General features: G+C 43.8%; 2 protein-coding genes across 8 annotated transcripts in view; both read right to left on the bottom strand.

Moving 5' to 3' along the window:
* Nucleotides 1-138: 138 nt before the first annotated feature.
* MAP6D1 (MAP6 domain containing 1) lies at nucleotides 139-11,867 on the bottom strand. 7 transcript variants are annotated; one of them, XR_006270371.1, is made up of 5 exons: nucleotides 8,301-9,663; nucleotides 3,458-3,575; nucleotides 2,955-2,963; nucleotides 2,024-2,112; nucleotides 1,463-1,987 (listed from the first exon to the last, which is right to left on the bottom strand). XR_006270371.1 is itself a non-coding variant. In XM_043473590.1 (5 exons), exons 1-5 carry the CDS (start codon nucleotides 9,984-9,986, stop codon nucleotides 2,883-2,885), a joined length of 543 nt encoding a protein of 180 aa, XP_043329525.1. In that variant the 5' UTR covers nucleotides 9,987-11,867; the 3' UTR covers nucleotides 1,463-2,882. The 7 variants fall into 7 exon arrangements, 4 of the variants coding, with proteins under 4 accessions (XP_043329525.1, XP_043329527.1, XP_043329526.1 ...); XM_043473590.1 differs by adding exons at nucleotides 9,771-9,844; nucleotides 9,931-11,867 and having other exon boundaries at nucleotides 1,463-2,963; nucleotides 8,301-8,514; XM_043473592.1 differs by adding exons at nucleotides 9,771-9,844; nucleotides 10,767-11,867 and having other exon boundaries at nucleotides 1,463-2,963; nucleotides 8,301-8,514.
* A 128-nt stretch (nucleotides 11,868-11,995) lies between these two features.
* The window catches only part of PARL (presenilin associated rhomboid like), a 54,551-nt gene continuing 38,869 nt past the window's right edge, over nucleotides 11,996-27,677 (bottom strand). The window contains exons 8-10 of the mRNA XM_043473588.1: nucleotides 15,522-15,623; nucleotides 15,287-15,384; nucleotides 11,996-12,319 (exon numbers count right to left, since the gene is read on the bottom strand). Coding sequence (XP_043329523.1) covers nucleotides 12,208-12,319; nucleotides 15,287-15,384; nucleotides 15,522-15,623 — 312 coding nt within the window. The 3' untranslated portion in view covers nucleotides 11,996-12,207. The remainder of the gene's footprint in view (nucleotides 12,320-15,286; nucleotides 15,385-15,521; nucleotides 15,624-27,677) is intronic.

Raw genomic sequence — 27,677 nt, 5'->3', positions numbered from 1 at the left:
ATAAGAACTAAAGGCTTTGTTTTGAAAGCTCTGGTTCTTGAAAGGTAAGAAGTTTTTTGGGGAGGAGGCCCTGGGAGACAATCCAAGTATGTAGCTTTCTTGGGACCAGACTTCACTTAGTATCAGCCTTTGGGGAGTCGAATGGTCTGGAGGAAGAGCAGGGGCATTGCTTAGGCCCGTCTCCTGAGTGTTCTGTGTGTCAGCCACAGTTCTGACAGGAGCCACAGGACTGTCACAGTACCTTCTCCGGGACTCTCTCTCCCTCACCGGAGGAGCCTGTGTGTGTGGCCAGCGGAGCTCAAAGGATCCCCCGTCGGCCTGGGGTGGGCTGCACAGCCAAAGTTCTCTCAAGTGCTGCTTTTTGGAGTTTGACCTAAAATCCTAGCGATATTACAAGGATGGTTAGCGTTTAGGTTTTTCTGAGTTGGAGCCATCAGTCTTGCTCTCAGTGACTGGGGCCCTTCCCTCTGGTTGGGCCTCCTCACAGCTGATCAAGCCTGCTACTGCAGTGCTAACTTTGGTTATGGAATAATTAATTTGAACTCTGTTAGCTAAAATTACCTAACAGATTAAGCTGTTTTAATACAAAAATGCGTACTGTATAGAAACTTTAGCAAATATTGTAAGATGTAAAAAATTTTAAATTACCCATAGTTCCCCTTCTCAAAGATAGCTGCTATTAATATTTCAGTAAGTTTCTGTCTTTATTTGTATTATTTATATGACCTACATGAGTTGGGACCACACAGTTGAGGCTCTTATCTCAGTGGCTTCTTAAGGCCTTAACATAATGTTACTGGAGTGGCCTTATTAAGACCTAGAGTGAGTGGGAGCAAGGTTCTTCAGAATTCAGATCTAGTAATTAATGAAGTCTAGTAAGGAAAGCTGTTGCATTGGGATGTTTGTGAAAAGCTGTCTGTTCTTGAGCGTGCAGGATGCCTTCCTAAGGTCAGGTCTCTCTTGGGCAGTGATGGGGCTGCTAGGACAAGCTTGGGGGGTGGAGAGGCATAACTGGCTATGCCGTGTGACGGACAGGGGCTATTACTGGACCAAAGCAGCAGATGCCAGTAAAGCCGGCTCCCAGGAAGGGGAACCTGCACAGGAGAGAACACGTACAGCTGTGCTCTGTTGGCCATTTCCTGTACTGAGCACCCTGCATGGAAACCCAAGTTCTCTTAGGGGGAGGCGGGGTTTGCAAATGAGCAAACAGAAGTCTACACTGCTGTCAGCTAATGTGTGGAGAACCAAGGTTTGTGCCCAAGACTGGCTTCAAGGATAATCTTGTTTTACCCTAGGTGGGGCTGGGGAGATGTGGGTTCTTGTTAAATACTACATACGACACCAGTGCAATTATAGCCCTGGGTGAGCTTTCCCAGAATCTACAAGCCTCCAAGGGAGAGCAGTGGTAGCCAAGGCGCATTAAAGTCCTGTTACCAAGAGGAGGATAAAGGAAGACATGAGAAGGCGTTCGTGTTTATAATTAAATAAATAAATTAACAAGAAATTGAAATAGTACATTTGCATTTTAGTAAAATATGAGATTGTACAGTTAATCTGTTTGCTTCTCACAGAAGGCCCAGCAGGCAGTCTCTTTTCCCTTAGGAACATCTAACATGCAAACCAATGAAGTCTGAAATAATAGAACCCTTTGTGTAAGCATATGGTTTTGCTTTTCCGTTTTAAATGATTCTCTCAGATCATTTCCTTTGCTGGAACGAGGGGAAAGGCTGTGCCTGCCAGAGCTGGGAGCTAGCACCTCTGAGGGGACGGCCCCCTCGCAGCCTGAGCTGGAAACACAGCCCCACCTCCACTCTGAGCTGCTTCTGAAACCTGAACGCCACCTCCTGTGGCAAAAGTAAAGGCTCATGAGGCTGTCACTTGGGAGCTGGAGAGGGATAAAAATCCAAAGGGAAATCCTTGAGTTTTCTTACCAAAACTGTCCTTAGGCTGTGCCTGTAATCTCTAAAAGGACACAAACGTTTCAAGGGCTGCTTGCAAAGAGGAGAACCAGGCTGTTTCCAGGTGGCTGCACCGGCTGGACTTTATCGATAAAGTCAGCAGAGGGACTTCCAAAACCAAAATGAGCTGGTTCCTCAGCAGCTAGTGAGCTCCCTGTAATGAGATGACATTTTAAGGCCTTTTGGGCCACCCTTGCCCCAAAGACATTCCCAGTTCTTAGTATATAGTAGTTCCCATCTAGTCATCAATACACTAAGGGAACAAAACTGGTGTTAGTAATACAACGTGGGGCTCAGAAACCAACAAGATAAATGTCCTTCATTCAGCACTTCATTCATCCCAAGAAATGTTTTGTTAAAACCAGGGTCATCTTGGCCATAAAGAAATTATATTTTTAAAAAAGAAACCCTATGATTGATATTCTTCTGTTCCTTTGGGAAACTTGTTCCTGGTTACTTAGCATTATCATGAATCACATGCAGGTGATAACCTAAGATTTCTTCTACAACCTGTGAGGGGCCGCTGGTGGGACTATCCAAGGACATTACCTTGAGTTACCATAGGTTATAAAATTATCATACAGCCTGAACGTTACTGGATCTTTCAAGGATCTGTTATGTCCATATTCCTCAACCCCCAGAGACCAATTCAGTTCACATAGAATTGATCAAGGTCTTCAGATTTAAAAACTGACGAGTGCCCTAAAGAGGCAATTAAGAAAAGATCTGAAGCGTTCCGCACACTTCCCAAGGAAGGAGAGGGTGGCGGGGGCCCAGCGCTGAAGCTGGGTGGCGCCTCTGTCCTGCTTGAAGCACCGTGTGGCTTGCGGAGGCGTGGCGCCCCTGACGGCCATCCCGTCCTGAGGCCTCACCACAGTCCCGGGGGTGGGTCCTGATCCCCGTGGCTCACTCTTCCGTGGGCAGTCACACGTTGAGGATCCGGGGAGCCGAGGCCTGAAAGATGGCTGAGGGGTTAGGGGCAAACTTTTTCCTCACCTCAGGGGCCTGAAAAATGAAATTTGGCCACAGATCAGTGGAGCTCTTCCTCAACTTTCCCTCTCCCAGCAGCTCCAGACTGCTAACCTGAAGGGTCGGGGTCGGGGGTGTCCACATGGACCTTACCTTCTGCTTCCTGAAGCCTTTGGGTTGAGTCAGAAACTGAACAGCCCTATACCTCCCTTCCAGCCCCTCCTCTTACATGGACTCAGGGACTTGGAAGGCTTGCACTAAGCAAGTCAGTGGTCAAAGGTAAGGCTGGGATTTAGGAGGGAGGCAACACCCTGCTCCCAGAGAAGCCAGTGCTAGGGGAACACACGTGGCTAACGACAAAGCAGCACCTTGGCTTTCAGTTTCTGAGCGATGGTTACAGGGGTTCAGAAGCCACTGCCCCTGCCACAGTGCCATCTGACACCATCCACAGCTGACACCTAGTCCCTAACCTGGACAGAAAAGTCACTGTTCTCACACCCCCCGCAGCCAGGCACCAGCTTCCCACTGACCTGGAAACCGGCCCTGGGGCTGCCGTCCCATCCAGAGCTGTGGGTTGTGATGACTTTGGCGGGCTTCACTTGCGTGGATCTTGATGGCTTCACTCCAGTCCAGGCCTGGAATTCCTGTCTGGAACAGAACACATCACAGCCTTGCACAGGGCCGGCTGTCTCTCCGGCCTCGGCTCTTGCCCTGTGTTCTGGAACGTTCCTGGCCAGTGTCCACTGCTGAGCTGCTGCTCTGGCTGCAGATGCTACTTTCTCACAGAGGCAGAACTAGTAGAGGAAGTTGGACCCCAAACAGCTCCACCAGAAACTTTTTCCCACATTGCCAGGGAGCAACAGGCACGCGCTGCACTGGGAGTGAGCAGAGAACTCGGGCAACAGCAGCATCCTGTTTGTCCTAAACCGTGAGCGCCTGGTGAGTGCTGGGCCTCGGAGACGACGCGTTCCCGCCCTGCTCTCCGGGCTCCCTGCACTGTCTCTGGCCCGCTTCAAGGGGCCCTAGAAGCCCGGAACCAGCGAGTCGCTCACCTCCAGCCCATGTCACTGTGGCCCTTACGTCCAGGGAGAGTCCGGCCTGGACCGTGCACAAGGCATGGTCATCCCTGGTTACAACTGAGGAGGAAGATGAGGCCCAGTTTAGTTTAGTTTAGTTCTCTATAACCTGTCTTATTAACTCCTGCAAAAGGGTAAATCATAGTGACCACCTCAAGAAAGTAAAGACCGCCTGGCTTTTGCATGGCACTGTGCACCTGGGCACTCATGCACGGGAGCAGGGAGGGATGGTGGTCTGCATGGGGGTAGGGGCTGCTGGCTGCTTGGAGGGAAGTGACAAGGCTGGCACAGCCTAGCTCCATGTGCTCAGAGTTGCATTCTTTTGACAAAAACTAATTCCTCTTAGAATTGAAATAGGTCTTTTTTTTTTTTTTTAATCAACTCCCCTACTAAATAGCTGAGACCTCCTGTGCCCACAGGAGCCCCTGGCCAAGGGGAAAAGTGTCCAGCTGGCCAAGGGCAGCACCCACATGTGGGCTGGGTCCGTGCCTATCATCCCCTCCACAGCCCTGGCCAGGTTTCAGGCCCTGAGGTCAACAAAGCAGCCTTTTCTCCTTAGCTGCAGCACAGCTGGGCTCCACTGGGCAGGCCCCGTGTGCGTGGTACAGCTGTGTCTGTCCACGGTCAGCACTTGGATACTAGGAAGAGAATCAGACCAAGGCTCTGTCGGATCATTTTTGCTTCCAAAGCTGCAAGGTTTCAAAGACCAGCTGTCTGCACCATCTGCTGCTCTGCGTCTCCGGGGGAAGCAGGTCCTCCCCTGGGCGTGCCCTTCTGTCCCCACGCTGAGCTGAGCCTTGGGTCAGGCAGCCCAAGCCAGCTGCCCCAGGGTGACTGCAGAGGTCCCAAAGCAGGACTGCTCTGACCCAGTGGCTAGAGCAGTCCCCATGACTGTTTGTGGGGCAGGAGATAATAAAAATACAGGACTAACTTGAACTGCGCCTCCCTCACCAAGCAATTTTCACCATCATCCACCTCATGTGAGCCTCAGCTGGACTCAATGGCCACGTCCTTCCCACTGAGGGGCAAGGGGCTACCAGGGCATTGTAGAGAGCCCAGTCTGAGGATACTGGGGCCTGGTTCTCAGCCCAACAGGACTTCAAACAAATCCCTTAACTTCCCTAAGCCTTCAAGGTGGGCACTTGAAAAAGTGGGAGTCAAGTCTGGCACTTTGACGGTTAGCCGTTTAACTGACTCACCAAGGAAAGAAAGAGATGACAGGAAGGAGAACTGCCAGAAGTGGGCGGAGCTAGAACCTGGGCCAGAAGTGCTGATACACACACACACAATTCTGGAGAGAAGGCTCTGGGAGGGGCTGGCAGGGGGCAGGACCCACTGCCCACCTGGCCAAGCGAGTGAGGCAGATCAGTTCTCATCTGGAGATCAGGGGCCAGGTGAGGTGAGACCTGCTGGGGTGGAGAGGAGCAGCCACGAGTACTCTTGATATCTTTGGGCTCTCCTGATCTGTTCATTATCTTTATGAATTTATTTAAATGGTTTTCTTAGGTAACATGTATCTTGCAAGAAGGCAGGTGGGATGGAGTTGCTCATACCAGTAGTAGAGCTGGGAGGTAGAGGGTCTCAGAAGTCAGTCTGCAGGGTCAGGAGAGCCAGGTTCAGCAGCAGTCCTGTGTCTCTGCCAGGTGACCCAGGCAAGTCAAGCTCTTACTATTTGTGCTTTACAGATGAGGAAAGGGTCAGAGGGACCAAGTGACCCAAGTTTATACACCAGAAAGGAGAGCTCTAGTGAGTCCCAACTTTTGCCCAACCACTGCCAGACACAGGTCAAGCAACTATCTAATTCAGCGGAGGCAGCATCTTAGGGGATGGCAGCCTGTTTGGGGGCACAAATTTGATCTAGGACAAGAAACACTTGAACTCCACTCTGTTCTACATGACCTCTTGCCAGAGCCTCATCTATAGAATGGGGACAGCAAAAACTGAAGTGATTTCAGGGGGTTATTGTGAAGTCTTGGGGAGATAATCTATGGGATGTCCTAAGCCTGAGGTCTGGTACGTGCTAAGCAGTACCTTTAGTATCACAGGAACTGGAAGGACCCAGCAGGACATTCAAACCTGCCATCTCTTTAACGGGTGAGGGACTGCTTCTGAAAGTTCAGCCTTTGCTTGGACACTCCCAGTGAGCAGGAGCTCAGCACCATGCAAGCTTACTCATCTCAGTCAGTTCTAATTATTAGAAAGTGAGTCCTTCCCAGAGCCGAAGCTATCTCCCTGCAAGCTCCCCACCCCCCGCCCCATACCTGGAACATCAGCCATGTGAAGGCATGGCACACCCAGGACCTCTGGCCTTCAGGGCCTGTCACTGGTCAGCTCCTTCCACCTGGTTCGGGCCAGGGCCCCGTCATGCAGCAGTCAGCACCTTCCACCGCCTGGCTAGGGCACCAGTGCTGCAGCTCAGTGCTCTGCCCCTCACATTCCCGGCTCCATTTCTGCAGCGCAGCTCGGCTTGAGCACAAGACCACCCTGCAACAGCCACTCCTCATTAAGTTCCTTAAAACCTGCATGCCCGTTAAGGAATCTCTGGGGAGATGGGATGGTCTAGTGTCTGGATCTTTGTGGTGATGTTCAGGTGTATACAAAAATCATCCATCTGATGGATTTTACTGGATGGAAATTATACCTCAAAACAGTTGATTATTTTTTCCCCTCCCCCAAAACAGTTGATTTTAAAAGTAATAAAGTTGAAGGGGAAAGTTCATACCTTTTGGCCCTTAATTTGACAGGTATGAATTCATATTGAAGAAATTAGGGTATAAGCAAAGATTTAACTGTAAGAATGATGATCTTGTAAGTTATTTTTTCCTCTAAATTTTTTTTGTTGCTAAAGTTAATACATGCACACTTTCTTTTTCTTTTAAGCAGTGATTCAGGGAGTTCCCTAGTGGTCCAGTAGTTAGGACTCCTCACCTCCACTGCAGGGGGCATGAGTTTGATCCCTTTCGGGGAACTACGATCCTGCAAGCTGCATGGCATGACCAAAAGAAACCCCCCAAAACAAAGCAGTGGTTCAAAAGAGCAGAGTGAAAAGTCCCTCAGGCTCCATCTACTCCTAGCAGCATCTACAACTCCTTTTCCTTCTTCCTTTCCCCAAAGGTTACGATTTTCTCACACATCCATGCAGAGACATTTTACGCTTATTTCAGCAGATATGTATATATCAATAACCCTTTAACAACACAGATAGTAGCAGACATGCTGTTCTGCATCTTTTTTGACATTTTCTGTTTTAGCCCCTTCTATGGCAGAGCTATAATTAACAGGTCCCATACATCAGTAGAACAATGCCATTGTTTCCGTCTTCTGTACATTGTTGACAAGTACCTTATTACTCCTTAACTCCCACCTCATGTTCAAGGTTACATGCATGTAGTGAAATTTTCTCTATGAGCAGTAACTAGATCAAAGAATAGTGTTTCTAATAGCCCCAAATTAGCAACACCCTAAATATTTCATGACATGAGAATAGGGTAATATTTGGAGGTACATATCAATATATGGGTAATGTATTCATATACCCATATTAATATACCCATAAGAGAAAACACTACACATCCATTAAAACTCATGTTGTAGAAGAGCATCTAGTAACAGGGACCAACAGCCACATACGTGAAACAAAAAATGTAGTTACAAATCTAGCCATGTAAGAATTACAAATGGATATGCCCTCAAATGCATGTTAAGGATTAGAAAGAACTACCAGTTTGGGGTAGGACTGAGGGATACTAATTTTTTATGTTGTAATTTCCAGTTTTTCTACAGTGACTATGTCTCACTGTTGTAGTGAAGAAGAGAGAGCCCTCACTTATCCGTGAGAGGAGCACAGGCCTGTCAGTGAGAGCCAAGTCAGCTGCCCTCAGTGGGATCTTGAGGGGACCACCCAGAAGCCCTGCATCTGGTCCTCACCACCAAAGCCCCCAGAGGGCACTGGCAGCTGGCCTGCGAGCACTCCTTCCATGGCTGGGCCCTTCTGACGGAAATTAAGATTTTAACTCCAACGAAGGCAGGCCTTTCTGACAGGACTGCCCCAGAGAGTGAGGTAGTGAGCTCACCGTCAGGGAGGTGCTTGCTCTCTGACTCCAAGTCTGGTCAGGGAGCAACAATGGACAATCAAAGGGGTGACCTCACAGGCTGCCTGAAGCTCTCGAAGTGGGGTGAGATGGGGGATCCGGGTGCCTCCTCGCTCCTGCCCACCTGGTCCTCCTGGCTCCGCGGTTCAGTCTCCTGGGACCACGGGGTCTGGGTACAATGCGCTCCCCTGCCCCCAGCCTCATACCTGTACGATGTGGTCGCCACTGCAGCCGCATCCGCGTCGCCGATGGGGAGCACGTAGACCCCCCGGCAGTGGGGTGCGGGGGGCTTGGCCCTGCGGCTGCTTGCTCCCTGTCCGCGCCCCTGCGTTGCATCTCTGGACCCCGCGGGCGCCGTCCACACGCCGAAGTCCCGCTGGTACTGAGTGAGCGGCACGTCCCGGCCAGGGTCCCGGGCGCCTGTGGGAGAGGGGCCTCTGCGCGAGGGAGCAACGCCCGGGATTGGCTCCTCGCTCTCGAGGTCCGAGTAGTTGTGCAGGGTCAGCGGCACGGCCACGTCGGAGCGGTCCAGTTGGTTCCAGCGCCGCGCCAGGCAGCAGAGGCGGCTGATGCAGGGCCACGCCATGCCGGCCCGGCGTCTGCCGCTCGGCTCCCCGCGCTCCCGGGCCGCGCCGCCCCCGCCTGCGGCCCCGCCCCCGCGGCCCTCCCCGCGCCGCCGCAGCCCCGCCCCTGGCCTGGGGACCGCCACCCAGGGAGCGAGGACTGGGCGGGGACGGCGCTGGAGGGGTGCAGAAGCGGGGCTGGGGCTGGAGGAAATGAAATCGGCTGGAGGCACGTTCCAACTTGAAGAATGTTCCCTAATTTAATCCAAAGTTCCCCAAGTGCTATTCTACAAATTGAACCTGGGTCCGCAGAGGCCAGGGGCCGGATGGCAAACACTCCTAGCTGGTACTGAGTGAACAGTGTGCTGGGCCCTGCCCACAGGCTGCCAGATTTGTGCGAGGCTGCACATGGGGCTTGCAGGCAAGCACGAGAAGATGTAGCGATGAGGGGATGAGAGAGAAGACTTGCGGCTGTACTTGCCGGAGAACACGCGTTTGAATCAGCCTTTATGATGCCAAATTTGTGACAACCAATTCAGCCTTCCACTGAGAATTGACATTAGCCCTCAACTGACATTTCCTGAGGTCTAAAATCCCTAATTTTAAAGCATGGCTCCAAAGGCTTGATTTAGCTTTCTAAAACTGCCACAAATCTTTGGCTGCTATGCTATAAAAGTTCCTCTCCCTCCTATGCAGAGCTAAGGTAATCCTCCAGGCTAAAGGTCAGTCTGTTTCAGGCATGACAGGGAATCAGACCATCCCTGGCCACACCACCTTCCTAAACTGACACAAGCCCTCAGTGTGCACTGCACACCAGTTACTAGTAACTATCGAAACAACATTAATTACCCAGTGCACCATCTCAAGCATATACCTGGACAGTATCCAGCCTGCACCTCAGAGGAAGAACCGCAGTACAGCCCTGGCCAGTCAAGAGAGACTCCTCTCCTAAACTGTTGTGTTGCCAGTCTTAGCTTGAAGGGACAGTGATGTGACACGACGACTGCCCGAAGTGGCAGCAGTCCAGCTGCCTGGGCCAGGCCATGACCTGAGGCAGCAGCAGGGCAGCCCTGCGTTCCGTGGAGACACTGGGAGGCCTGCTCAGATGCCCACCTGCTCCGTGTGACCTCCATGCACCACGGCCGTGCGTCAGCCACTCGGGAGACTCGTGACTAAAACACTCCATCCTGCAGGAGAAAAAAAAGAGCAGCTCTTCTTGTTTTGATTCCTTCATTAATTAAACAGTTAAAGAGCACTTACTATTGCTGTGTACCTGGAATAATGCCAGATGCCTTCAGGAGGTTTACAGAGCAGTGGGTGACAAGACATGAAAACCAGTGTAACAGCTTTCCAACAGCGGAAAGAGGGCCAGGGGCCTGGACTCACCACCTGTAGTGACGGTGGACAGTAGGATTGGGTGGGAATGCAGGGGTCAGGGCCCAAGGGTTCAGCCACAGGTAGTAAGGGCTGAATCACGGGGGGCCTTGGTAACCATACTACAGAGTTCAGAAGCAGTTTTTCATAGGCGACAACAGGAAATGACTAGAGTGCTTTTAGCACTCTGTGGCCATATGGAGAAGTACAGGACATTTTAGAGAGCAGCTGGAGAACAGTCTTTACAGTCAGGTTAGGGACAAGGGACTGGGACTTAACGCACAGGTGCTGAGAGTGGAGAAGAGGGGCTGGATTCTAAACAAGAGGTGAGAGAGGGAATCTAGAATGGCCCAGGTTTCTGGCTTGAGCCAGGAGTGACATTTGACATGCCTGCACAGTGGCATCCAGGACCTAGAACTCTGTTTGACATGCAGTAGACCCAGGTACAGAGTGACACAGCTCGGAAGACAACTTAACGGAGATAACTGAAGCGGCAGAAGTGGAGAGGAGAGAGAGAGCCAAGGCTGCACTTCTGGGACCCCACACTGCAGAAGGCAGTAGAGGTAGCACAGGCTGAGGCACATGAGCCAGGCGGAGCATGGCCTTGGGGTGATCACATGTCAGCAAAGAAGCCAAGATGAGGAAGTAAGGTACCTCCGCAGGCAAACAGGAGAGTAGGGACAGTTGCGAGAGCCTTGGACAGTTAGGCTTGTGCTTCTGGAGCTGGACACTGACCTTCAAGGCCTCTCATAGGTAGATACTTGACCTTCTAAACATTCCTTCTCAGACCATCACAAATCAGAAAGAGGAGACATGTCTTCATTGCCTGTTTTTTGGGTCTGCCCACAGACATGAATCTCATTTTGGACTCCATATGGAAGGTCCACATGATCTCAGCCTCCCATCCCGTCTCTGAAAAACATTTCTTGCTTCATCTGTAAGTCACAGTGCTGTTAGTATTAGCTACATATTCAAAAAGGTCAAGGCACAGCAGTATGACCTTGGGCGGTTCCCGCACACGACCACCCTGGCTCCTTACCGGCAAGATGAGGGCTAGGTTAAAAAAATTCTCTTGCCTTGAAGTGACATTAGTTTAGAATAGAATCCCCTGCCTGGTAAGAATGACCAGTACTTCACAGTAGAGAAGAGTCTGGGCTGGTGGGGAAAAGATGAAGAACCACCATAGCTGAACAATTCCTAGATGCTGGGCACATACTGCCATTTGGCTCCTAACATCGTGTGAGGTGGGCACCGCTTCCTCTAATTATCACGAAACCCAACACTCAGTGCCCACCACTGCACAAGCCCGGCCCTCTACAGCACAAGATGCAAAATTTGGCATAACCTTCTGAGATCACCAAAAGACCCAAAAACTCCCCTATAAATCCTTTCAAGAAAACCTTTTAAATTCTCAAATTGCATTTCCTAGAAATTATTCTCAATCACGAGAAGCTGTTCTACTACAGTGAAACTACGACAACAACCCCTGTCTGCTAAGTCAGTAAGATGCTCCACTTCAAAGAATGTACATTTTTCAATATAAGATGCAATTAGGCTCAGATTCAAGTTTGAATTTATCCAAAATACTTCCTTCTAATTCTTAATCTAGCTATAATTTTAACCTATAAAGCAAAACCTAAAAATAGCTTTTTGTATAGGACACTCACTGCCACAAAGTATTACCTACCTTTCTTGGGAAAAATTTAGAAAATATTGCAGCTGTTATTTCAGACCATGCCAGAGAGAAGATGTTCTTAATTTTTACCTGCCAACCAAGCGAGGAAAGGGGTAGGTAAGTAAGAGTAAATGTTCAGCAGAGGTGCCAGAAGGCCTACATTAAAACCAAGCACTTCTGACCTTTCCACGTGCACACTCCTCAGGTCCAGGCACATGTTAAACAGAACAACGAACAGCAAGATTCCAGGCCACCACTAGTGCTCTTCAAAAGAGACACACACCCTCTGTTTACAAACTATAGAGATATAAACCTTTATTTCATAACTTTGTCATAATTCACTTTCTAATGAGACATGTTCTGGGGACAGTTTAAAATACTGGGAAAGCTAGATGCTGAGTATCTTCCAGGCAGGAGCAAAGATGTGGTCACTCCAGGGCCGCTGCATTCCTGGGCCTTCAGGCAGCACAGACCAGACGTGCCAGTATTGTCCAGCCCCAGTTACTTAGGGCCACCTCCTTTTTTGGGGCTGTTAGTCCTCATTTCATGCCAAATTTTCACTAGAGGCTCCCTGTTCTTCCAAATGAGTTCATGACCGTAAGTAATATACCATCTGGGGAGAAGAACAAAAAACCAGGTCCAACATTCAAACAGTATGACATACAAGTAACAAGAACCATGATGATACCAAGTTGACATTTTAAAAACTGAATGCCATTGTCACTTGCTATCCAACATATTAAAATAGTTGATTACTTAACATAGATCAGACTTACCTTTAATATACAGACTATATAAAAGATGGAAGTAGAATGGAACCAAACGTGACTGCTCCAAAAGTACCACACACATACTACTTTTAATTCACCACAACCCTGCAAGTCAAATACTATCACTTTTCCCATTTACAAACATGAAGAAACCGATTTTGAAAGAAAGTCATTTGCCTAAACGCTACCAGCTTCTAAGTGGTCAATCAAGGACTCACTCACAGGTCAGACTGATTCTAAATCTGGACTCTTTATTATGTCAAGTGTAAGAAATGTCAAGAGTTAGAATTTACTAATAATGATGGCTATTTAATGATGTAAATTGATATTTACATGCCCCTCATCAACTTCTGCCTGGCTACATAAAAGGATCCAAATTCTGCCAGCTTCCATCCCCATTTTCCTGTTAAATGACGCCTTTTAAAAGCAGCCTGAAGCAATGAGCTGAGGAAGCTCAAACACCGAGAGGTGCAGCAACTGAACCTGCTCAGGCTACACAAGCAGGAAGCACCAGACCTGAGACTAGACCCCAAATCTGGCTCTGTAACCTGTGCTCTGACCACGGGGCTATACCTCAGCATCCAGGGAGCACCTGCTTAAGCTGAGGAACACACAGGAGTGACAACTGAGAGGCCCCCAGGCCCAGGGTCTGCACGACCAAGCCCCTGACCTGAGGGCAGCACAGGCTGTGTGGGGCACACACAGGCACCTGCCTCCTCTCACGGGTGGCAGGAAGATGTGGAGAGGGGATTGACTTGGAATGGCTATGATTAAAAGCTTTTGTTATTGAAACTATTATTTTTGCCCTGGCTCCCCCAAATTTCATTCCCTGGGGCAGAAACCAGATTTTGTTGATCTTTCCATCTCAGTCACCTAACAGGGAAAAATGCTCTATTCAATTTAGTATCAGAATAGCAGTTTACTTTTTTAACACTTTTTTTAATGTTTGGAACATGTATTTTTTTTTTTTATTATTACAAAGGGCTTAAACTGTACCTGAACCTTAATACTCATTAAATATAGTTAAAATTTAATCATGAAAACACACAGTCACCATTAAAATTCTGAAAAATAATCAGCAAATTTACAGAAAGAAAAAGGTGCTTTAAAAACATACAAATTCATTAATAGGCATGTAACAAAATTATTTTCGGTTTAGTGTGAAGTCCTCTGGTGAACTTAAAACAAAAAGACCACCACCCTAAGATTCAAATGCAATTATAAAACTCTTACAAGAAACAAAACACTTATCAGGACTTTCCATTAATAAAGTTGTCTTCTCAAATCATTTTAACCTTATTTCAAGCAAAGAGAAATACTTTAATCTTATGGGTACATTGTTTAGATTATACTTGTAAGTTCAAATGTAACTGGTCACTTGGTTAAATTAAAATTAGGAAAGTATTTCTAACTAACTTCTGCCTCTTTTTGGCAGCAGTCTCACAGTCTAGTGCTCAGTCTGAAACACCAGCTCTGCAATGACTTGCTGTGTGACCTTGGACAATTCCTCCTTTCAACAGCTTCCTTTCTAAAAGCTGGAATACCTCACAGGATTTTAAGAGTATTAAATTAGACCTTAGCTTAGGCACATAGCAAATATTCAATATACATTAGCTATCGTTACTATAGCAGTACAAGGTGAAGACCATAAAATGTGCTCCAGGGACATAAAGTCAAAGAAACGTGTAGAAGGTTACTAATAGAATCTGTCCCATTTTGTAAATATTTCTCAATCTAGATTAAAGATGCCAGAAAAGATGAATTCTGGATATGACTGAGATCGAGTAAATGAAAGGAGCTGCAAAAAGAAAGGATTCCTCTGCCTTTCAGATCCTGGACTTTAAAATGCACCTGATCCAGTTTTCAGAACAGAAAAAGGTCATCTAATTATAGTTGAGAAAAATAAAAAACTGCTGAGGAAAAGCTCCTTTAAGTATACATTTAAGTATACAGGTAAATTTAGAGTTCATAAAACAGAACCCCTCTCATCACTCTATGTTTCTCATACTGTAATATCAGGTCAGTTTCTACTATTTATAATGTGCTGCTGTTAAAGCTCGAACTCACACATGCTATTCTTTAATCATCACTGAAAATTATAAATGGCATAATGGCATTTAGTTCCACCGCCTACTGGGCAAAACTGCTCCACTAAGAATAGATTTTTCTTTTTTTTTAAATTAAAAAAAAAACAACTAAGTTTTCCCATTGTCGTGAAATAAAGTAAAAATCAAATAAAGGCCAAAGGTAACAGGTATGCAACAAAACAGGGGCCGTCATGGATCCAGCACACCAGACAGACACCAGGTCTGCTGAAGGGCTTCTCATCTGTCTGAAGTTCTACGGTGGCGTCGCTACAGCACTGCTATGTTTTGGGCCTGAACCACAAGACAACTGTAATCACTATGGTGTGACGGGCGGGAAGGCTTTGGATCTGGGTACAGATGCTCAGTAAGCAGTCAACGCTCATGGATGACGTCTGGCCTCTACTCCATTCATGCTGTGGGCACCAGCACACTCACCGCAGGAGGACCAGGAACTGTGACAGGTCATGAGTTGGGGTGATACGAGGTTAAGGGTAGGGTAAAGGCACAAATGACCAAGGCAGAGAAGGGCCAAGAGGCCCCCATTCCCATCGCACATGTGAAGCGGCTCAAGACCAAAGCAAACCACACTGCGATTTCCTTGCCCTCGCAATGCTACCTGCCCTGCTTCCATACCTGAACTAACTGCCTTACTCTACTCTGCCTTCTTCAGGGGTAGGGAAGGAGAGGGCCTGAGAAATGTCAGTCAGTCATACTCAGACTTACATTCCAAAGAGAGCTCCCCCGAGATGTGCTGCATGATCAAAAAATTTCCATCCCAGGATCATTCCTGCTGTATCCATGGCAATAATGGCTTTTAGGGCCTGAAAGCCAGAAGAGAGAACAGAACTGATACAACTTTGATTGTTCCAGCATTGACATTTCTAATTTAACGTCAAGAATTCAGTCAATGTAAAAATATCACCCTGTCCCCAGCACTTCACGTCATAAAAGTACTCACATTCCCTGCTGTGAACGTGAACATTGGAAGGAAGATGATGGCGAGTCTCCCTTCTGGGATCTTAGTGCAGACGGCTGCAAGGACAGTCATGATTGCACCAGACTGCAAACCAACACATAGGGGAAAATGTGAAACTCTCACTGTGCAACTGTTTAGGACTACAGAGTCTAAAGCAGAAATACTTCTTCCAGAACACTTATAAGCCATACATTTCTAGGGGAGCACATAGTTAAACAGCTTTCCATTACTAATGTACAAAATAACAAGCAAAAGGGCTCCAAGTCCATGATACAGTAACCACCTGGCAAGGACTAAACTACAGGCAGTAAGATGTAACAACCAGCGTGTCGGCACTTGACAAGCTTCAGGAACAGTGTTACCTGTGTCACATGCATCACTGTATTCAGTGACTAAAAATGCACTTCTCAAACCTCAACAGAACTCCTTCTATCAGCGAGTGAGCATGAATTCTCCCAAATACTCACGTGTGTGAAATTCCTCCCAAATTTAATGCTTTATCATAACTCATGTGAACTTTGCATCCTACTTCATAACAACACTAAATATTTTCCTTAAAAGAATTTGACAAATGTTCTGCTCCAGGAAAGCATGCCAAATTTATCCCATGGCTCTCCATGACCCACCCCTCACAGAATCCTCCCAGGGACACACATGCATCTGTCGGCTTGAGAAGCACTTTTCCTTCACAACCTTGTATCTCAGAATAAAAATAATCGAAACTTCACAACCTTATGATGAGTAAGTCAACCATCTCTTGTTATAACTGGAATTATAATCGCTATAGTTTTATCATCTATTGTGTTTTTCCACATTGCTACAAATCTTCATAATTTAAATTGATGATGGCTATGAAATACCTGCTTGATAAATTATGATAATTTAACTAAACTTTCTTAATGTCACACATGTTCTCAATTTCTCTGGATGGTACAATAACTGAGAAACTGGATCATAATCCCTTGTTTACATTAAATCTCAAGATCATGATTCATTCAAACAGTTGGGCCCTATGCTAGACGCTGAGGATACAGAGGGAATAAAGTCAACAACTCCTGCTTTAATGGAGCTGACAGATTGGCATGTAAGACTAAAATAAGTAAAAGCAAAAAAGTATGATCAGCTATGATGGGAAGTTTGGCAACTGCCAAACTTTTCAAAGTGGTATTAGTGTTTTACTCTATCAGCATTATATGAGATTTCTAGTTTCTCCATGTCCTCCTCACCAGCACCTTAAGACTGATCATCTTTGAGATATAATGATATCTCAGTATGGTTTTTATTTTCCTTTTCCTAATGACTAATGATGTTCATCTTTTCATGTGGTTATTTGCTATTCATATATCTTCTTCGAAGCATCTGTTTAAACTTTTGTCCATTCTATAATTTCGTTATATAGTCTGACACACATCTTTTATCAGATTTCTGACAGGCAAATATTTTCTTTTAGCATGTTATCTTATCTTTTAACACTGCCTTTGGAAGAGTGTAAATTTTTAGCTTACATGAAGCCTGTTTATCATTTGTTTTCTTATGGGTCCCGCTTTGTGGTGTCTCAACTATGAAGTCTTTGTCTAATGTAAGATCACAATGAGTTTTTTCCTGTGTTTTCTCCTAAACGTTTTTATCTTAGGTTTTACATTAAGGTCTGTGTTTCACTTAGAAGAAAACTTCAAAATACTCCTGAACTAGATTTAATTTTTAACATTCTGCCACATTTCACTTATTTTCTCTCTATACAATACTTTTTTATCCTGAAACATTTGAGAGTAGGTGGCATATATGAGACCCTTTTACTCCTAAATACTTCAGTGTATACTTCCTTATATTAATATATCCTACAAAATAGTTCTCAATTTCAAGAAATTTTATATTGATACAATGTTTTCATTAATCTATAGAACATATTCCAGTTTTGTTAACTGTTCCACTAGTGCCCTTGTAGCTGTTTCCCCCCACTTATTGCATATAGTTGTCCTGTCTCTTTGCTCTCCTAAAAGCTGGACCATTTGACAGCCCATTGTTTTTTTTTTTTTTAAGGGGGGGGGGGGCTCCATTTTCATTAAAAGCCTCTGACTAAAAAAGGTGAAAATAAAGTAGGCCATACATTTGTCTAAACAGCAAGTTGTGGGAATTCCCTGGTGGCCTGGTGGTTAAGACTCTATGCTTCTACTGCCAGGGGCCAGGGTTTGATCCCTAGTTGTGGAACTAAGATCTCACAAGCTGTGCAGTACGATCAAAAAATATAATAAAATGTCATTTAAAAAAATAAAAAGCAAGTTGCCACTTATTCAAACACATAAATACTTCTAAATTTGTGTAGATAAAGGTCACTTTAAGAAAATTTTAGAAGGATAATGGGACTGCCTATCTTTAAAATAATAAGTCCAATAAGTTAGTCTCAAACAAACTGGCTTTACATAGAATGGCTATTAAGAATTTTCTTTAATATTTAAATTTCTGTAATGAGCACTTTAGGCTTTCCAGAAAGGTGGCTCAGTAGTAAAGAATCCGCTGGAACTGCAAAAGGCCTGCAATGCAGGTGTCCTGCATTCAGTCCCTGGGTTGGGAAGATTCCCCTGGCAAGGAAACGGCAACCCACTCTAGTATTCTTCCCTGGGAAATCCCATGGATAGAGGAGCCTGGAGGGCTACAGTCCATGGGATCGCAAAGGAGTTGGACAAGACTTAGCAACTAAACAAAAACAATGAGCACTTTAGATGGAGAAAATCATCATCAATGGAGAAGGAAGAATCCCTCAGAAGAAATGGAGTAGTCCTCACAGTCAATCAAAGAGTCCGAAATGCAGTACTTGGGTGCAATAACAAAAACAACAGAATGATCTCCATTCATTTTCAAGGCAAACCATTCAACACCACAATTATCCAAGTCTGTGCCCCAACCACTAATGCTGAAGAAGATGAAACTGGACAGTTCTATGAAGACTGTTTGGTGTTAGTTCTAGAACTAACACCAAAAAAAGATGTTCTTTTCATCATAGGGGCCTGGAATGCAAACATAGGAAGTCAAAAGACACCTGGGGTAACAGCCAAGTTTGGCCTTGGAGTACAAAATGAAGCAGAGCAAAGGCTAATAGAGTTTTACCAAGAGAATGCACTGGTCATAGAAAACACCCTTTTCCAACACCAGAGACAACTCTACACATGGACATCACAAGATGGTCAATACAGAAATTGGACTGATTACATTCTTTGCAGCCAAAGATTGAGCAGCTCTATACAGTCAACAAAAACAAAACCAGAAGTTGGCCCAGATCATGAGCTCCTTATTGCAAAATACAGACTTATATTGAAGAAAGTAGGGAAAACCACTAGACCATTCAGGTATGACCTAAATCAACTCCCTTATGATTAACAGTGGAAGTGACAAATAGATTCAAGGAATTAGGTCTGGTAGGTAGAGTGCCTTAAGAACTATGGAAGGAGGCGGTGACCAAAATCACCTCCAAGAAAAAGAAATGCAAAAAGGCAAAATGGTTGCTGAGGGCTTACAAACAACTAGGTAGAGAAGCAAAAGGCAAAGGAGAAAAGGTAAGATACACCCATCTGAATGCAGAATTCCAAAGAATAGCAAGGAGGGGTAAAGTCTTCTTAAGTGAACAATGCCAAGAAACAAAGGAAAACAGAATGGGAAAGACTAGAAATCTCTTCAAGAAAATTATAGATACCAAGGGAACATTTCATAGAAAACGGGCACAATAAAGGACAGAAATGGTACAGACCTAACAGAAGCAGAAAATATTAAGAAAAGGTGGCAAGAATACACAGAAGAACTGTACAAATAAGGTCTTAATGACCCACGAAACCATGAAGGTGTGATACTAACCTACAGCCAGACATCCTGGAGTGCAAAGTCAAGTGTGCATTACTACAAACCAAAGCTAGTGGAGGTGATGGAATTCCAGCTGAGCTATTTCAAATCCTAAAAGACGATGCTATTAAAGTGCTGTACTCAATATGCCAGAAAATTTGGGAAACTCAGCAGTGGCCACAGGACTGGAAAAGGTCCATTTTCATTCCAATCCCAAAGAAGGGCAATGCCAAAAACTGTTCAAACTACTGCACAATTGCACTCATTTCACAGGCTAGCAAGGTAACGCTCAAAATACTTCAAGCTAGGCTTCAATAGTACATGAACTGAGAATTTCCAGATGTACAAGATGGATTTAGAAAAGGCAGAGGAACCAGAGATCAAATTGCAAACATCCACTGGATCATAGAAAAAGCAAGGGAATTCCAAAAAAACATCTACTTCTGCTTCACTGACTATGCTAAAGCCTTTGTGTGGATCACAATGAACTGTGGAAAATTCTTAAATTTTCTTAAATTTAAAGAGATGGGAATCTCTTTAAGGCAGACCACCTTACCTGCCTCCTGAGAAACTTGTATGCAGACCAAGAACCAACAGTTAGAAATGGACATTGAACAACAGACTGGTTTCAAATTGGGAAAGAGTACGTCAAGGCTGTATACTGTCACCCAGCTTATTTAACTTATATGTAGAGTATGTCATGCAAAATGCTAGACTGGATGAAGCACAAGCTGGAATCAAGATTGCCGGGAGAAATATCAATAACCTCAGATATGCAGATGACACCACCCTTATGGCAAAAAGCGAAGAGGAACTGAAGCGCCTCTTGATGAAAGTGAAAGAGAGTGAAAAGGCTGGTTTAAAATTCAACATTCAAAGAACTATGATCATGGCATCTGGTCCCATCACACAGATGGGGAAAGAATGGAAACAGTGTCAGATTTTAATTTCTTGGGCTCCAAAATCACTGTAGATGGTGACTGCGGCCATGAAATTAAAAGACGCTTGCTCCTTGGAAGGAAAGCTATGACCAACCTGAATGACAGCATACTGAAAAGCACAGACATCACTTTGCTGACAAAGGTCCATCTATTCAAAGCTATGGTTTTTCCAGCAGTCATGTATGGATGTGAGAGTTGGACCACAAGAAAGCTGAGCACCGAAGAACTGATACTTTTGAACTATGGTATTGGAGAAGACTCTTTGAGAGTTCCTTGGACTGCAAAGAGATCAAACCAGTCAGTCCTAAAGGAAATCAATCCTGAATATTCACTGGAAGGACTGATACTGAAGCTCTAACACTCTGGCCCCCTGATGAAGAGTGAAATCACTGGTAAAGACCCTGATGCTGGGAAAGATTGAGGGCAGGAGAAGGTGGCGACAGAGGCAGCATCACCGACTCAGTAGACATGAGTGAGCAAACTCTGGGAGACTGTGAAGGACAGGGAAGCCTGGTGTGCTACTGTTCATGGAACTGCAAAGAGTCAGACATGACTGAGCAACTGAACAAACAACAATGGAGAAGCAACTTAGATGGTATAGGATTTTAATGCTCATCTTTAAATTCAGCTAACCAAGTTATGTTTGTTTCACTGGAGAGAAAGTTTAATTTTACTGGTTTTTTCCTCTCTCAGAAAATAAGGTCTCAACCTGATTTCTTCTGAGTTTTGTTGACTTTTTAAGGTTTTATTTAAAAATCTAGGATACAGAAGTTACATATCTGCTATAAAGCATGAAAGGTGAGGGGTTACTCTTTAACTTTCAAATTCTCAGTGACACTGACATCCACTCTTTTTAATACAGTATATGCTGATAGACTGGAGAAGGAAATGGCTACCCACTCTAGTATTCTTGCCTGGAGAATCCCATGGAAAGAGAAGCCTGGCGGGCTACAGTCCATGGGGTCGTTAAAGTCGGACATGACTTAGTGACTAAACCACCACCAAGCTAATAGATTATGGGGGCAGATGTTGAACTTCTAGCCAAAACAAATCTTTTAGGGAGTCATGAATTCAAACCTATGTAGACCCTAGAGGTCTGCCTCCTTGGTTAGAGGTAAGGATCCTTTATTCTCCACTCATAACTTGATTATATAGCCTATAAGTTATGCATAAAGGTCAACTCATTATTAATTAGCAAACAAATTTTCATAAGTACTTTTCTTTATTTAATCTTCATGTATGTTATCATACAAAAGCTTTTTATGTGTTTTTTTAAACTATGAATTTTAAGTGAATTTGCTTTAAGAAGCCTTTTGCTTCTGCAAGCTACATACTGCTAAAAATCCCAGGTGGTATATGTACAACAAAAGACAATTCTGAAAAGCTGAGAAAGGAAAGCAGCCCAGCTAGGAACCTTAGGAGCCAACGAACAACATAGTGATGAGTTTTCTTTTGGCCTCATGATGCTCAGACTGGGCCCTGGCGAAGTTCACAACATGGAAACACCAATGAACTCAGACAAAATAGGTCTGTACCCAAAAATGCTCACTCTAGCCAAAGGACCAAGAAAGCATTCTAGCAAGACAGAAAAGTTTTCAGACAACAACCACTCTACTCCAGACAAATACTACAGAAACAATCATTACCTGATCCCCATCAGCAAAAGCTGAGTAGAGCCTGGACTTCCATTCTTAAAGACTAACAAGGCACCCCACCCTCTGACAGGGTGGTGTCAGTGGAGGTCACTCACGCAGCAGTAACAAGGCACGCTTGCTCCTCCTAGGCAAAGGGGTATTAGCAGAGGTCTACTGAGGAGCTCGAACTCCACACCCTGCAGCAGCAAGAGCCATTCCCCGCCACTGTCAAAGGAGCTGGAGTGGGGAATCTGGACTACCAACCTCACCCGGCAGTAGTGATCAGAGCACTGTCAGAGGAGGCCTGCCAAACAGATTTAATTAAGATTAAAGTCTCATAATGTAATATCCAAAATGTCCAGGTTTCACTTAGAAACCACTTATCAGGGAACTCCCTGCAGGTCCAGTGGTTAGGACGCACTTTCAGTGCCAGGGCCCAGGTTCAATTTCTAGCCACGGATCTAAGATCTCCTAAGTAGCACGGCCTGGCCAAAACAATAAATTAAATTACATTAAAATTAAAGTCACCCATTATACCAAGAACCAGAAAAATCTAACTCGAATGAGAAAAGATAATCAGTAGATACCAACCATCAAGATGACACAGATGTTAGAATTATTCAACAAGCATTTTAAAGCAGCCATCATAAAAGTGGTTCAACCAGCAATCACAAACATGCTTTAAACAAGTTAAAAAAAAATAGCATAGAAATAGAAAGGCTCAAAGAAATAGAAGATATCAAGAAAAACGAAAACTAAAAACTGTAATAACCTAAATAAAAATGAATGGTTCAAGAAGAATGGAAAGGACAGAAAATAATCAGTTAACTTGAGACAGAATAGCAATTACCCAATCTGAACCACAGAGAAAAAATAAGACTTTAAAAAAAGTTACTGGGGTTTTAGGGATAATAAACTATCTAACATCATGTCAGAGTCCCAGAAAGAGAGAAGAAAAAGGGCAAGGCAGAAAAGGTATCTGAAGAAACGGCTGACCAACTCCCAAAAGACATAAACCTAAATATTCAAGAAACTGAGTGAACCACAACAAGATAAACACAGCTGTCCATGACGAGACATACAGACAAACTTCTGAAACTAAAGACAAAGGAAAAGGTCTAGAAAGTGGTACTAGAAAACGACATCTTACCTGTAAGGGGAAAAGCTACTTGAACAACAAAGAATTTCTCTTCAGAGACTATGGAGGTCAAAAAAAAAAAAGTGGCACAACATTTTTCAATCACTGAAAGAACTGAGCCTGGAGTTTTATATCCAATGAAAATATCCTTCAGAAATGAAGGGAAGAAAAAAAATGAAAGGGAAATTAAAGCACTCTCAGAACAAAGAAAACTTGAGAATCCATCACAGCAGACATAACTGGCTAGTGGCTAAAGGAATGGTTAAGAGAAGTTTTCTACACAACGAAATGACAGGAGGAGGAAATCTTGGAACATCAGAAAGAACAAATCAAGGAAAAAGTAAAAACTATGTGTAAATACAATAGACTGTCCTTCTGTCTTGGAATTTTCTAACTCATGGTTATTGGTTGAAGCAAAAATCATAAATGTATGCAGAGGAAATATTTAAGACAATTAAAATCTGCAGAAGGTATAGGGCAAAAAGTGAGGTAAGGTTCACTTCACTCAAATTGGTAAAATGATACCACAAATAGATTGTGGTAGTGATATACACAGACTGTAGTACCCAGCTGCTGCTGCTAAGTCGCTTCAGTCGTGTCCGACTCTGTGTGACCCCACAGACAGCACACCACCAGGCTCTGCTATCTCTGGGATTCTCCAGGCAAGAACACTGGAGTGGGCTGCCATTTCCTTCTCCAATAAAGGAAAGTGAAAAATGAAAGTGAAGTCACTCAGTCGTGTCCGACTCTTCGTGATCCCATGGACTGCAACCTACCAGGCTCCTCAGTCCATGGGATTTTCCAGGCAAGAGTATTGGAGTGGGGTGCCATTGCCTTCTCCGGTAGTACTCCGAGCAATCGTCAAAAATTTATACAAAGAGATATACTCCAGAACACTATTGGTGTTCAGTCGCTAAGTCCTATCCAACTCTTTGTGACCCCACGGACTGCAGCATACCAGGCTTCCCTGTCCCTCCAGAACACTATCAGTTCAGTTCAGTCACTCAGTCGTGTCCGACTCTTTGCTACCCCATGAACTGCAGCACGCCAGGCCTCCCTGTCCATCACCAACTCCCGGAGTTTACTCAAACTCATGTCCATCGAGTCGGTGATGCCATCCAGCCATCTCATCCTCTGTCGTCCCCTTTTCCTCCTGCCCCCAATCCCTCCCAGCATCAGGGTCTTTTCCAATGAGTCAACTCTTCGCATGAGGTGGATGCTGAAGCTGAAACTCCAATACTTTGGCCAGAACACTATAGATAAGTCAAAATGAAATGCCAAATGAATCTGCACTAGCGATTGTTTTGTTTCACTTGCAACTTTGTAAGAAAGAGACTGAAGATACTCTCCTAACTAAGCATGAGAAATCAGTTTATGTATAGTTTAGATCAATGATAAGCTAAATCAATGAAGTTACAGCAAGCAGGTTATCATAATATTGGTATGCAAATCCAGCCAATGATAAACTATTTATAAACACTACCATAAAAAATCTATGGGATGCAGCAAAAGCAGCTCTTAGAGGGAAGTTCATAGCAATACAATGCCTTAAGACACAAGAAAAATCTCAAATAATCTCAAACCTAACCCACCACCCAAAAGAATGTGAAAAAGAAGAACAAACAAAACCTCAAGCTAGCAGAAGGAAACAGACATTAAAGATCAGAGAGGAAATAAATAAAATAGTGATAACAGGGGAAAAAAAAACAACACAGTAAACAGCTGGTTCTTTGACAGGGTAAACAACACTGATAAATCTCTGGCCAGGCACACCAAGAAGAAAGGAGCGAAGATCCAAATAAACAAAATAAGAAATACAAGAGGAAAAATCATAACTGATACCACAGAAACACAAAAAGCCATTAAGAGAATACTATGAACAAATACATGCCAAGAAATTTGACAATCTAGAAAAAAACAGACAACTTTCTAGAAACATACAGTCCACCAAAACTGAATCAAGAATAAATAATCTGAACAGAACAATCACTAGAAATGAAACAGAATATAAAATTTAAAGAAAAATCTCTGAAACAAAAGTCCAGGACCAGATAGCTTAGCTGGGGAATTCTACCAAACATACAAAGAAGAACTTAATACTGCTCCTTCTCAAACTCTTCCCAAACACTGAAGAGGAAAGAACACTTCCAAAGACATTCTATGAAGCCACCATAACCCGGATACCAAAAGCAAAGACACTACCAAAAAAGAAAATTACAGGTCAGTATCTTTGATAAATATAGACACAAAAAAATCTCAACAAAATATTAACAAACTGAATCCAATGACACACAAAAAAAGTCATACACCATGACCAAGCTGGTGTACCATCCCCAGGTCACAAGGAGGGTTCAATATATGCAAATCAATCAATGTGACACACATCAATAAGAGAAAAGACAAAAACCACATGACCATCTCAATAGATACAGAAAAAGCATTTGATAAATTTTAACATCCACTCGTGATAAAAACTCTTACAAAAATGAGTATAGAGGGAACATAACATAATAAAAGCTATTTATGACAAACCCACAGCCAATATAGTACTCAATGGCGAAAAGCTGAAAGCCTTCCTGCTAAAATCTGGAACAAGACCAGGATGCCCACTCTTAACACTTCTCTTCAACATGGTATTGGAAGCCCAAGCCACAGCATCAGACCATAAAAACAAATAAAAGGTATTCAAGTTGGTAGGGAAGAGGTAAAACTGTCATTATAACGCAGACGACAAGCTACTATATCTATCAATAGAAAATCCTAAAGACTCCACACAAAAACTACTAGAACTGATAAATGAATTCAGTTAAGGTAGCAGGACACAAGATTAACATACAGAAATCAGTTGCCTTTTTTACACTAACAATGAAATGTCAGATACTGTAAACAAACAATGCCCTTTAAAATCACATAAAAAATAATAAAAACCTCACCAAAGGAGGTGAAAGATATATGCTCAGAACTACAAAATATTAATAAAGGGAATTAAAGATGACACAAAGAAATAGAAAGATATCCCATGCTCTAGGCTTGGAATAATTAATACTATTTAAATGGCTATACCACCTAAAACAACCTACAGATTTAATGAGATCCCTATCACATTACCCATGACATTTTTCACAGAACTAGAACAAATAATCCTAAAATTTACATGGAACCATAAAAGACAGAATTGCCAAAGCAATCCTGAGGAAAAAGAACAAAGCAGGAGACGTAATCCTTCCAGACTTCAGACAATACTACAAAGCCACAGTAATCAAAACAGTGTGGTAGTACTGGCCCAAAAACAGACATAGAGCTCAATGGAACAAAACAGAGAGGTGGGGGTGGTACCCACACACCAATTAATCTTCAACAAAGGAAGCTAGAATATAAAATAGGAAACAGCCTCTTTAGCAAGCTGTGCTGGCAAAGTTGCAGAGCTGCATGTAAGTCAATGAAATTAGAACACACCTTTACACCATGCACAAAAATAAACTCAAAATGGCTTACAGACTTAAATGTAAGATATGATACCATAAAACTCCCAGATCATAGGCAGAACATTCCCTCACATAAATCACACCAATGTTTTCTTAGGTCAGACTCTCAGGGCAATAGAAATAAAAACAAAAATAAGCAAATGGGATCTAATCAAGCTTAAAAGCTTCTGCACAGCAAAGGGCACCATAAACATAAAAAGACAATCTACAGAATGGGAGAAACTATTTGTAAATGATGTGATGGACAAGGGCTTAATTTCCAAAATATACAAACAGTTCATACAATATCAAAAAAACAAACAACCCAATTGAAAAATGGGCAGAAGTCCTAAATAGACATTTTTCCAAAGGAGAAATACACAAGGCCAATAGACACATGAAAACATGCTCAACACTGCTAATTATGAGAGAAATACAAATCAAAACTATAATAAAGTAATGTTTCACACTGGTCAGAATGGCTATCATTAAAAAGTCTACAGATAAAAAAATGCTAGAGAGGGTGTGGAGACGAGAATGTAGACTGGTGCAGCCACTATGGAAACCAGTATGAAGATCACTCAAAAAAAGCTAGAGTTGTAATATGATCCAGCAATCCTACTTCTGCGCACCCAGACAACACTATAATTCAAAAAGATATATGCATTACCATGTACATAGCAGCACTATTTAAATAGCCAAGACATGAAAGCGACCTAAATGTCTACTGACAGATGAATGGATAAAGAAGATGTGGTACATATGGATAGTGGAGCATTACTCACCCGTAAAAAAGAATGAATAATGCCATTTTTCAGCAACAAGGATGGACCTAAAGATTATCATACTAGGCAAAGTGAGAAAAAGACAAATACCATATGACATCACTAACATGTGGAATCTAAAATACAACACAAATCAACATTACCTATGAAATATAACCAGGCTCACAGATATAAAGAACAGACTTGTGGTTGCCAAGTGGGTAAGAGGTAGGGCAGGGAAGGAGTAAGAGTTTGGGATTAGCAGAGCAAACTATTATATATAGGATGGATAAACAACAAGATCATACTGTATAGCAAAGGGAAGTATACTCAATATTCTGTGACAAACCATAATGGAAAAGAATA

Source organism: Cervus canadensis, chromosome 7 (assembly GCF_019320065.1).
Source record: "Cervus canadensis isolate Bull #8, Minnesota chromosome 7, ASM1932006v1, whole genome shotgun sequence".
Classification (NCBI taxonomy): Eukaryota; Metazoa; Chordata; class Mammalia; order Artiodactyla; family Cervidae; genus Cervus; species Cervus canadensis.
Note: the sequence above shows the minus strand (reverse complement) of the source record. Positions and strands in the feature narration are given on the sequence as shown.

Excerpts from the sequence above, each read along its gene's own strand:
- MAP6D1 (XM_043473589.1), bottom strand. The coding sequence starts at position 8,680 with ATGGCGTGGCCCTGCATCAGCCGCCTCTGCTGCCTGGCGCGGCGCTGG. Across the intron at positions 3,576-8,300 it reads GTGGCGACCACATCGTACAG|ACAGGAATTCCAGGCCTGGA; the intron begins GTATGAGGCTGG and ends GTTCTGTTCCAG. Across the intron at positions 2,964-3,457 it reads GCCCCAGGGCCGGTTTCCAG|GCCCCTGAGGTGAGGAAAAA; the intron begins GTCAGTGGGAAG and ends TTCATTTTTCAG.